This window comes from Anomaloglossus baeobatrachus, chromosome 2 (genome assembly GCF_048569485.1).
Source record: "Anomaloglossus baeobatrachus isolate aAnoBae1 chromosome 2, aAnoBae1.hap1, whole genome shotgun sequence".
NCBI classification, from domain to species: domain Eukaryota; kingdom Metazoa; phylum Chordata; class Amphibia; order Anura; family Aromobatidae; genus Anomaloglossus; species Anomaloglossus baeobatrachus.
Window position 1 is genome coordinate 510,859,321 of NC_134354.1, and position 13,188 is coordinate 510,872,508.

General features: G+C 40.0%; 1 protein-coding gene across 1 annotated transcript in view; it reads left to right on the forward strand.

Annotated features, from left to right (window-relative positions):
• The window catches only part of IMPG2 (interphotoreceptor matrix proteoglycan 2), a 97,246-nt gene that overhangs the window by 47,803 nt on the left and 36,255 nt on the right, over positions 1-13,188 (forward strand). The window contains exons 3-6 of the mRNA XM_075334291.1: positions 1,856-2,022; positions 7,745-7,773; positions 8,849-8,851; positions 9,565-9,588. Coding sequence (XP_075190406.1) covers positions 1,856-2,022; positions 7,745-7,773; positions 8,849-8,851; positions 9,565-9,588 — 223 coding nt within the window. The remainder of the gene's footprint in view (positions 1-1,855; positions 2,023-7,744; positions 7,774-8,848; positions 8,852-9,564; positions 9,589-13,188) is intronic.

The following is a 13,188-nucleotide window of genomic DNA, read 5'->3' on the forward strand; positions in this document are numbered from 1 at the left end:
ATCTCAAGGAATGTTTTAAATTCGCCAATGCCCATCTGGATGATCCAAATGAGGCATGGGAAAAGGTCATGTGGTCATAGAAAACCAAAACAGAACTTTTTGTTTTCAACTGCGCTTGCTGTGTTTGGAGGAAAAAGAAGGATGAGTACAACCCCAAGAACACTGTCCCAACCGTGAAGCAGGGGGATGGAAATATATTTTGCGGGTTTTTTTCTGCAAAGGGGACAGGATGACTGCACCGTGTTGAAGGGAGGATGGATTGGGTCATGTATCGTGAGATTTTGGCCAACAACCTCCTTCCCTTAGTAAAATAATTGAAGATGGGTCATGGCTGGGTCTTCCAGCATGCTAATGGCCACTAAGGATTGGTTCTGTAAGAAGCATTTCAAGGATGATTCTGGCAGATAAGTTATCCCTGCTGGGAATTCGGATTTATATAAGGATTACAATTTTTTGGTCTGAGATATATGTAATATTTACAATACGGCTGGCACACATTGATGTACGGCTGAACAGCCTTTGTGACTATTTGCATTAATTTCTGTAATATTTATAATATGGCTGGCACATATTTTATGTACAGCTAAACAGCTTTGTGACTATTTGCACTATTTTCTTGGTGGCGGGTCTCCCGATTGCAACTGATAAGCTGCAGGGAGAAATTAGGGAGAGACGACGTGGAGCGGGGGGTACCCAAAAACGTATGGTGCACCTCCGCTGGTAGGTAGGGGAAAGGGAGGGATAGATAGTATATCTCCCATCTCCCCATAAGAACCAATTGGAGTAAGAAGTGCAACTATCTGAGTTGTCCCTACCTTGAGAATAGGAAAATAATAAACACTGCTCCCACGAATTGGATCTATCACCTCTCTACACGCACTTAATCTTTGTGTTTTTATAAAAAAACTACGTAAAAGCAATTTCGTTTTATATTGATAAATTTTAATAATTAATTAATAAAGGTATACATTTTAGGAGTTTTCTCTTTTTGGTTTTCTATAAATATTCTCCTACTATCATTAGTCTTGGGTTATACAAGGTCCTGGAGTGGCCTAGCCAGTCTCCAGACCTGAACCCAATATAAAATCCTTGGAGGGAGCTGAAACTCAATGTTACCCAGCAACAGCCCCCAAAACCTGAAAGATCTGGAGAAGATCTATATGGAGGAGTGGGTGAAAATCCTTGCTGCTGTGTGTGCTCGACCTCTGTAATTGCAAACAAAGGTTGCTGTACCAAATATTAATTTCTGTTTTTCTATAGGATCAAATACTTATTTCATGCAATAAAATGCTAACTAATTATTAAAAAATCATACAATGTATTTTCTGGATTTTTTGTATTTAATCTGTCTGTCACAGTTGAAGTGTATCTACGATAAAAATGACAGACCTCTTCATTCTTAGCAGGTGTGAGAACTTGCAAAATCGGCAGTCTGTCAAATACTTAATTTCCCCACTGTAAGATAGTCTTGGATTATATAACCCTGTTCCTGAAAAGGCCTCGAATATTTTTGCACTTAGATCTCTGTTGGACTGCTGGCAGCTTAGGTCACTTGGCAGCAGTATTTCTGTGTCATTCGTGGGCTCAGGCTTAGTAATCAGACAATTTAGATAGAGGATCGCTTTAATAATTTACCATATACACTAAAATGTTAACTATTCTTAATCTATATTACACAGGTCTTGTTTTGTTCAGCTGATGTCATACTGCTGGAGAAATAGTCCCTCAGCACTGACCCTAATATTCTAAAACTCAATTGGAGGTCCATTAACCCCGTCTCACAGGGCTTGTTCACTGACATTTATTTTGTGTTCAGCAATGAAAAGCATTTCTTTGTTATTGTGTATTTGTACAGTTTGCCAAGAAACAGTTTGGGAAGTTTTCAAGATATTTTGGGATCGACTTCCAGACCAAGCAGAATATCAGCACTGGATGCATTTGTGTGAGGAGGGGAAAATGCCAGTATTTGAGATCGGTGAGAGTTTCAGTCAATCAGATGATCATCACAAGTTGGTCATTGAGGTAAATGTCTAAATTATTAATTATTGTGAGTTTCCCCCCTTAATTATGTAGTAATGTCCCCCATCCTGGGTTCCTTCCTAGTAAATATGTCCCCCATCCTGCTATATATGTCCCCTTTCTGTTCAATATGTCCTCCATCTCGATATATATTTCTCCCATACTTGGCCCCATTCTGGTAAATATGCCCCCCATCCTGGTATATATGTCCCCATTCCTGGTAATTATGTCTCCCATCCCGGTATATATGTCCACCTTCCTGGTATATATGTCCACCATCCTGATATAATTGTCTCCCATCCTGAGGCCCTTCCTAGTAAATATACCCCTATCCTGGAATATATGTCCCCATCCTGAGCCCATCTTGGCACATATGTCCCCCATACTAGTATATACAGTATGTCTCCCATCCAGTCTCCCTTCCTAGTGAATATGTCCCCCATTCTGGGTCCTTTCCTATTAAATATGTCTCCATCCTGAGCCCCTTCCTGGGAAACATAATCATGGAGAGAAAAAATATCCAGCATCGGATAAACAGAGAGATTAGGATAAAACTGAAAAATGTATTAAATCCATTAAAAGCAGGATGCAACACGCAAAAAGAGCATGGGGACACACAGTGAAAAACACAAGACTTATCCTACGCGTTTAAACCTTGCGGTCTTAGTCATGGATTAAGACTGCAAGGTTGAAACGCGTAGGCTAAGTCTTTTCACTGTGTGTCTCCATGCTCTTTTTGCGTGTTGCATCCTGCTTTTAATGGATTTAATAAATTTTTCAGTTTTATCCTAATCTCTCCGTTTATCCGATGCTGGATATTTTTTCTCTCCATGATTGTGTCTCTCCGCCCGGGCCAGGGCGTTCCGTGCATCGGTGGTGGATCCTAGAGTGAAGAGGGGTGAGCTGAATACATCTATTTTCCTGGGAAATATATCCCCATTCTAGTCCCCATACTGATATATACAGTAGGAGAAATAAAATATTGACCATGTCACAAATTTTCTAAGTAAAAATGTTTCTAAGGATGCTATTGATATCAATTTGTCACCAGTTGTTGGTAGCAACCCAATTTAATCCCCACAGGCAAAGATTCAAATCATAAATGTCAATTAATGCAATGATGTGCTATAACGAAAACTGACACAAGGAAAAAGTAGTGAACACGCTTCCTGAAATTTATTTAATACATTGTAGAAAAGTTTTTGTGATCACTGCTTCAAGATGCCTCATGTATGGAGAAACTAGTCTCTTGCATTGCTCAAGTGTGATATTGGCCCAGTCATCCACACAAACACTTTTCAAATCCTGAAGGTTTCATGGGCTCCTTCTATGAACTCTGAGGGTTAGAAATATTCTATTGGATTCAAGTCAGGTGATTGGCCGGGCCATTTTAGCAGCTTTATTTTCTTTCTCTGAAACCAATTGAGAGTTTCCTTGCCTGTGTGTTTCGGATCAATGACTTGCAGAATTGTCCACCGTTGTTTCTTCATCATCATCATAATCATCAACATCATGGTAGATGGCAGCATGTTTTCATCAAAAATGTCTCTGTACATTTGTCCATTCTTTCTTCCTTTATTTACATGAAGTTTGCTACTGCCGTTTGCTAAAAACCAGCCCCATACCATGATGTTCCACTTCCGAACTTCATTGTTCGTATGGTGTTTTGTCAGTGATATGCAGTGCATTTTAGCCTCTAAACATGCTGTGTATCCAAAGAGTTTAATTTTGGTCTCATCTGACCAGACTATATTCTCCCAGTATTTCACAGGCTTGAGCAAACTTTAAATGCGTTTGAACATGCTTTTTGGTCAGCAATGGAGTCTTATGCGGGCGTCACATGAGATGATCCATCGTGCGATATGTCGTCGGGGTCACGGTTTTCGTGACGCACATCCGGCATCGTTTGCGACGTCGTTTCGTGTGACACCTACGAGCATCTCAGAACTCGCAAATCTGTTACAAATCGTGTATCGTTTACACGTCGTTTATTTTTAAAAAATTGTTTATTCTTCTCGCCGCCGGTTGTTCATCGTACCCGGGGTAGCACACATCGCTCCGTGTAACACCCCGGGAACGATGAACTGCAGCTTACCTGCGGCCGCCGGCAATGCTGAAGGAAGAAAGTGGGCGGGATGTTTACGTCCCGCTAATCTCCACCCCTCCGCTTCTATTGGCCGGTGGCTGTGTGATGTCGCTGTGACACCGAACGTCCAACCCCCTTCAGGAAGTGGATGTTCACCGCCCACAGCGACGTCGCTCAGCAGGTATGTACGTGTGACAGGGTTTAACGACTTTGTGCGCCACGGGCAACTAATTGCCCGTGACGCACAAATGACGGGGTGGGTACGATCGCTCGTGCGATCGCACTATAGATCGTATCGTGTGATGCCCGCATTAGGAGGTGAGCATTCATACAGGCCATGAAGGTTGAGTGTATTACTTATTGTTTTCTTTGAAATAATTGCTTGTGGTGATTCCATGTCTTTTTGTAGCTCTCCAGAGGTGATCCTTGGCTCTTCTGATAATTATTTTCATTCCTTTGTCTTAAATCATGCGGGGAGCACCTGGTTATTACTGGTTTATGGTGAATTTATGTTCTTTTCACTTCCAGATTATAACTCCAACAGTGCTCACTAGAACATTCAGTAGTTTAGAAATTCTACCAATGCCATCAGTATGTTTTGTAACAATAAGAGTGCAAAAATCTTCTGCCAGCTCACTTTTTTTTACCTATCATGACATGTTTCTTGTGTGGCACCTTGGAAATGAGATACCTTTTTATAGGCCATCAAACGAACCAGCTGATATATTTTTCATTAAGTGGCAGGATTTCTTTCTAATTACTGAACTATTTCAGCTGGTATTATGACTTTCCATTGGTTTTTGCACCTCTCTTTATTCATTTGTTCAATACTTTTTCCCTGTGTCATTTTTCATTATTACATATAATTTAATTTATGGACTTCTATGGTTTGATTTCTTTTTGTGGATTGGATGACTAGTTACTTACATCTAGTGAGAAATTCATGCCAATGGCATCTTTATAAATATATTTATTTAGAAAATTGGTAACATGTTCAATACTTATTTCACCCACTTGTATGTACCCCATCCTTGGCCCCATCCTGGTTTATACGTCTCACATTCTGGACCCCTTCCCCATAAATGTTCCCCATCCTTGTATATATGTCCCCATACTGGGCTCCTTCCTGTTATATATGTTCCCTGTTCTTTCACCTAATGCATAAAAAACACACCAACACATTCTACTCACCTTGCTCCCCACCCACATCACTCACCGTCCACCTCTGTAGCAATAGCTGGCAGCTGGCAGCTAACATCGCCATGCCTGCTATGCCGACACATGTCTTGCGACATCAACGTCAGCTGCCAACCTATGTTTTGGGAGGGACTCAATGGGTCTTTATGCCGCAAATTATTTCAGTTGGATGTGCGTCCAAGGACGTTCCAAGGGCGTTATGCCCTTGCATGTAAGATTTTAAAATGCAGATAATGAAACACTTTCATCATAAACACATGTTTATGGGGCATTTTAATCTTATGTTTATATCTCTTGCTGTTGCAGAGCTGCACCCAACCTTTATTTAGTTGGCTGGAGTAATCATATGAATGGGTGTTTGAAAACAACTTATTCCCTTCACCCAACATGGACAAGCCAACAGTGCATATTTATAAGAAATCTATTGGAAAAAATTAGTCTGACAGTTACAATATATATTATATGTAGCTTTTAAACAGCTTTACAAATTATTTTGTCTAATTCTATCCACAATATCAAAGGATTCCAGAGATACCAAAAATAAAAATAAAAAATTAAATTAAATAATCATTAGAGCTCAAAATTTAGGCAACAACATCAGATTCTGGGGAGTCATTAAAGAGAATTACTGACATAGTATTTTTTACATGAACCAAAAATTAGAATTATGTTAAAGGGAACCTGTCAGGTGCAATATGCACCCAGAACCACGAGCAGTTCTGGGTGCATATTTCTATTCCCTGCCTAACCGTTCCTGTATCTAGTAGCATAGATAAAGGGATCTTTAGAAAAAGTATTTCTAAAGATATTTTATCTTATGCTAATGAGAGCGGGGACTAGTCCCAAGGGCGTTTCTCCCCTTAGCTAGTCGGCCCACATTGCATGCTAGCACACCCATGTGGGCGTACTAACATGCTAATAAATATGCAGCGAATTGAACATACCTCACTATTCATGGCGGCCGGCGGAGGATGGATCATGCGCGCTATACCTCGCCGAAGCCGAGAAGCTTACACCCGGCATCAGTTAGTGCGCATGATTGGAAGCCTCGGGTACTCCGGATTATGTGCACTGCGGAGCCATCCTCCACCGGCCGCCATGAACAGTGAGGTATGTGCGGTGTCGCTGCATGTTGATTAGCATGTAAGTATGCCCACAGTGGCATGCTAGCATGCTATGTGGGCCATCTAGCTAAGGGGAGAAATGCCCTTGGAGCTAGTCCCTGGCCTCATTAGCAAGATAAAAGAACTTTAGGGGTGCTTAATACATAGCGAGATCGCTATCGAGATTGCTGCTGAGTCACGGTTTTTGTGACGCAGCAGTGACCTCATTAGCGATCTCGCTATGTGTGACACTGAGTAACGATCTGGCCCCTGCTGTGAGATCGCTGCTCGTTACACACAGCTCTGGTTCATTTTTTTGACGTTGCTCTTCCGCTGTGAAGCACACATTGCTGTGTGTGACAGCGAGAGAGCAACGATCTGAACGTGCAGGGAGCAGGGAGCTGGCATCTGGCAGCCTGCGGTAAGCTGTAACCAACGTAAATATCGGGTAACCAAGCGAAGCCCTCTCCTTGGTTACCCGATATTTACCTTCGTTACCAGCATCCGCCGCTCTCACGCTGCCAGTGCCGGCTCCCTGCTCCCTGCACACGTAGCCGGAGTTACACATCAGGTAAATAAGCAAATGTTTGCTTATTAACCAGATGTGTACTGTGGCTAGGAGTGCAGGGAGCCAGCGCTAAGCGGTGTGCGCTGGTAACCAACGTAAATATCGGGTAACCAAGCCCTTGGTTACCCAATATTTACCTTAGTTACAAAGTGCAGCGTCGCTTCCACGCGTTGCTGCTGGCTGGGGGCTGGTCACTGGTCGCTGGTGAGATCTGCCTGATTTACAGCTCCCCAGCGACCATGTAGCGACGCACCAGCGATCCTGACCAGGTCAGATCACTGGTGGGATTGCTGGTGCGTCGCTAAAGTGTGACGGTACCCTTAGAAACACTTTTTCTAAAGATCTCTTCATCAATGCTACTAGATACAGGGACGGTTAGGCAGGGATTAGCAATATGCACCAAGAACTGCTCGTGGTTCTGGGTGCGTATTGCAACTGACAGGTTCCTTTTAACTTGTCCAATATATTGGATATTCGTGTTTGTGGCTAAACATTGCATGATTGATAACATATTTTGCATGTTTCAATACTTCTATTAGGACTTCATGATTGATTTATTGAGATTCAATACCTGTAATCAAAACTGGTTTATTCAATTGCCTTACGTTGATAGACAAGATCAAATTGAAGTAAATTAGAACAGTTTCAATGACCATAAAGTAATTCAGAAATATACCTCATAGCATGGACACAGAACATTGTTAGAACTGTGTATCAAATGCTGTTTTGCATCAGATTGCCAAAGTTCACAATTCTAATCCTCTCTTACAGAAACTGGCTATGACTAAACATGCCGGCAGGTAGGTCGCAATATATACTTTATCTTGCCAAATATTTTTCGCTGGGAATTTTCTGTTAGATTCTTTTAAACGTTTTTCTATAGTGTATACTATCAATTGTTTTACCTCATTTATCCAGGCAGTATAAGGGTGCAACACCTTGCATTAAGGTTTACTCAATCCAAATATTACAATTCAGAACAAATGACACAAAACTTAAACTATTTGACGGCATTAACACTAATGTAGGTATTACTAGTGTTATGCTAAGGTAATGTGGAACTGTCACTGAAGTTGGTAATTTTTGCCCTTATTTAATCCCACTGCTGTCCTGAGTATTCTTTTATTTTTTGAGTGATATGGTTCCAGAGACATAGACCTATTTACTTAGTATCCCAACATGCTAATTTTTATGGCCTTTACCAAGGGTGTGTTATCAAAGGGTAATTATGCTAAGTAGCCTGAAGATACAACCCCAGAGGATCCTGTAAGCAACACCTTCTTGTACAGACCACTAAAAGGAAGCAGTGACAATAAAATAAAAGCAACCATTGGCCACTTTTGATCTGGTGACAGATCCTCTTTACCAGCTTCTGTAACAATGGAGTTCACTATATCATTTCTACAAATATTTTATTACTAATCATCCTTAGATCCTACACTTTAATGTCAGTATCGACTCTCAAACTTCAACATGTTTTTTCCCTTAAAATGTACCTTCCTTTTTCCAAGGTTTTTATAAACATATTTTGTAGACGCTGAGACTTCCTTTAGACTGGGGGGTACCATAAGACCCCCACCGATTGCTCAATAAATTGTTCAGAAGCGCACAGCTCGAGGCAGAATTGCTCAGCACAAGTGATCGCACTCAGAGCTCAATGGAAAACTATGAGCTTCTTCAGCATCCACAACATATATCATTATTTGTAAAAGTGTAGGTACATTATAACCATTATAGAAGGTACACTATTACCATTATAGGAGGTACATTATAACCATGATAGTAGGCACACTATAACCATTACAATAGGTACACGTTTACCATGATAGTAGGCACACTATAACCATTACAATAGGTACACGTTTACCATTATAGTAGGTACACTATAACCATGATAGTAGGCACACTATAAGCATTACAATAGGTACACGTTTACCATTATAGTAGGTACACTATAACCATGATAGTAGGCACACTATAAGCATTACAATAGGTACACGTTTACCATTATAGTAGGTACACTATAACCATGATAGTAGGCACACTATAACCATTATAGTAGGTACATTATAACTATGATAGTAGGTATATTATAACCATGATAGTAGGCACACTATAACTATGATGGATAGGGACACTATTACCATGATAGTAGGCACACTGTAGCTATGATAGCTGGCACATTATAACCATGATAGTAGTCACACTATAACTATGATAGTAGGGACACTATAACCATGAATGTAGGTACACTATAATCATTATACTAGGTACACTTTTACCATTAGTAAGTGCACTATGACCACTATAGTAGGTACATTAGACCATTATAGTAGCCACACTATAACCATTATGGTATGTACACTATAACCATTGTAGTAGGTACATTATAACCATGACAGTAGGTACACTATAATCATGATACGGTATTAAGTATACTATAACCATTATAGAAGGTATGCTACAACCATTATAGTAGGTACACTATAACTAATATAGTAGGCACACTTTAACCATTTGCAATTCCAACTTATTTACATGATGCCGTCATTATTGATAATTAATGCTTGCTGGTTTTTTTCTGCCTTAAGTTCTTGCAGTGATTGGACATGCGGGTAAGTTACTGGTCTTTTATGTGTGATTATTATTTAGAATGTTGGTAATATTACTGGTATCCAGAGATAATAACCCATACCAAACTGATCATACTTTTTTAACTAAAATGATTTTCCAGGTTATCAAATTGATGACCGTAGTATGAGCCACCACTTTGTGAATTCTGAGGATCCCATCTGTTATTCATCAGCGTAACTAAGGAGCAGGATGTTATTGTGTCAGATACTACATTTTACTCTACAACTCCATTATTATTACGTCCTTTAATAAGCCTCTCCATTTCCCCTATAAGTTATTAGCAGATGGTGAGGAAGAGCAACCGACATGAGACTGTCTGGTCCTAAGATGGAGATGTATGGTGACATTTAGCAGCAGGGAGGCAGATTTTTATTTGTGTTGTGGGGTCCCTTCTGCTCTATGCATGCCACAGCAGGCTAGGAGATTTGGAGAGATTAGGATAAGACTATATAGATCCCCAGATTCCCGAAGATTACTGGAAATAATGACAGTGTTAGCCAACATCCTAAGGAATGGAAATGAAGGATAGGTATGTAAAGAAGTCATTATTTTTACATTTTACTTGGAAGAATGATACAAAATGCATTGGCCATTGATTTCCAAAGACCAATGTACTCAGCCGACATAAGAGACCATGTTAAATTGGTTTATTGGGTGAGATATATGGATAAGAGACGGCATGCGGACGTATTAGCCACAGGTTGGATGATAAATGTATGATTACTGATAGGCTATATTCATACATCTATATAACTCGATCCAAGATCTGATCATGATGCATGGACTGGCCGGTGGATCTCCCAACCCCAGCATGACTTATTCATAGAAATATATGAAGCTGTCATGCTCAGGTTTGCAGTCCCAGCGGCCAGTCCATGCATTGCGATCATATTTCTTATATGGACGTCTGAATGTACCCAAATACAGAGCATTGGAACAACCACCCTTATATACAGTGAATCAAGTAGTGGTCTCCCATCCTCACTTCCTCTTTTTGCAGATAGGTGACAATAGGGTTCCGTGTCATGATTGGTGACGGGCCCAATAGTTGGACCCCCTGGGATCATAAATTTGTCATTTAGCCTATGGATGAGTGATATGTGTTGTTTATGGGACAACCCCTTTAATGTATATGTAGCCATTTTCTGCTGTTGTTTTATGGCAGAGTACTAGTACTGTTAGAATATTTAAAATCTGCTTCCAATAGGATCTTGGTCTCTAAGTAAAGTGCAATTTCTAAAAAAAAAACCCAAAAAAACCCTTTTTCTTCCCCTTGAGAAGGCTTTTTTAAGTCTCTCAACTTTTTCTCAGAATCTGGCACACCTAAAATGTGTGATTAATTCCCTTTTGATCAATAAAATGTTACATGTTTTGGTATTCCTCAGTTTTGGGCATGTGGAAGCCTGCAATAGTGCACCAATGGCAAATGGTAATAAGTAGCACTACTCCCATAGAACACAGTGTTCCCATAAAGGCACCCCCTGTCCATGTGTTATGTATATGGGACCCTTCTTCTATGTGACAAAACATGCTGTACAATCAGCTCCAATATTAGGCTCCCACCAGTCTTTTACTTTATAATGGCAGTTTATATGAATGTTCACCATGTAAAACTACATTTCTCCTGTGGTGGTCACCAATTCTGTATTTGGGGGGAAAATCAACAAAAATATAAGGTGTCAAGAGGATCATCAGTTCAATTCTAATGTATCACATCATCACATAAACATTCAATCTGTACTTGATATGCAATAAAACGTTGCTAGGACAAAACAGACTGAAAATTATCATTACATTTCTACAAGATAATATAGGACAATGTTAATTACAAGGTATAATTGATAATGTGCTCTATTAATCTCTATAAGTGATTCTATCTAGCCATGGAGGCTGGCACCCTAAACGTCAACTACATGGCCCCCGCTTACAGCTTACTGACGGCTGTCATTAGTGTTACCTAATAAAGTATATACAATTATTTGATATGCACATACATAGGAAAGCCACACTCACAACAAATATCTGGTCAAGATTTTTAATATAAGAAAAACAACAACGGTAACCCCAAATTAGTATATTACTCAAATAAGGAGTTACTGGCAAGTGACAGGTCTTAATAAGTTAACCCAAAACTATGTTGTTGCTCAGTATCAGATAACATTTTCTTATAATGTAGCATTTTGTTTTCAGATACATAATAATTATGTGATTAGGTTAATAGGTCTTGTCCTAAAAATTTACTTGATTCAGCTGAATAGATGTTATATGTTTACTTAGCCTGGAGTCACACTTGTTAGAGACTCACGCGTAACTCACACAAGTCTCGCATCGCATCACCCGGCACGGCCACACACTCTCCTGACAGGAGCCGGTCAGTAGCATGTATTTCTATGTAGCTGAGACGCTCCTGTCTGGAGAGCATCAGGCTGTGTCAGCATGGCCTGATGAGATATGACACCCGGCACGGCCTGATGGGATACGACACTCGCGTGAGTCACTCACGAGTCGCTCACCAGTGTGACTCCGACTTTAGAGGAACAATGTCAGGAGGTGGAGGTGAAGTGGTGAAGAGTTCAGGATATGTATCTATTCAATAGATGCGACTGGAAGTGTTAATATTATATTGGTATTACTATTATAGCTTTGAAGATTATTGTTATTGGTAGTATTTTATAGATTTAGAAAACTAGATAATCCATCTAAATCTTTAGGAAGTTTGGTTACTGTCCTTTAATTGTAATGAAATTAGAAGTACATTTTGCAAATCTGACTTGATGAAATTACTTTAACTACATGATTGTGAGCTGCACAATTTACGCTTCTTGAATAAATCCTCTGGGCACCAACAAAATAAAGGACATCCTGACTATGTCCTAATGGCACAAATAATAATCCCTGTACATATATGTCATCATTTTTGTGCAAATTGTTTACGCAGTTTTTTGAGCCAAAGCAAGAAGTGGATCTAGGAGGTATGGGAAGTATAAAGAAAGAACTTCTACTCCACTATATTGCTGGATCCTTTGTGTTTAACCACCATAAAGCTCCATTACACATTATAGAATAGTTGGACAAACCTACCACTTTCAACAGGAATGGCCCTCTACCGTGTGTATAGGGGCCTCCTCTGATGGATGAAGTTGGCGGAGGGAAGGATCAGCCAGTTTTATTTTCTGAGTGTTCAGGTAGGGTAAAGTCGGGAGAAATGTTTAGCCGGCACCTCACATCTCATGTGTATGGACAACTTTACAGTAAGGTGTCTCAACTATGCTTTTTAGTTGAGAGCAGGATGATAGACTCAGGTGACATGTAACTGCAATATGTTCCCTGATTCAGTGAATGATTGGAAATCTCTAAGTGTCTACTGTGACATTTTACCCCATTTTCTGGTTTATCTTTTCTCACATCTTCAGCTGTAAGTACTGATATTAAAGGGGTTGTCCCACAAACAGACTACATTTTAATCAATAGATCTTGATATAATATTAAGTTCCACAATTAGATGTGTTAAAGAAATGTTCCTGTGCTGAGATGATCTGACAAATGAGCCCTTTTATGAACTGTGTAATGGCCATGTCTGA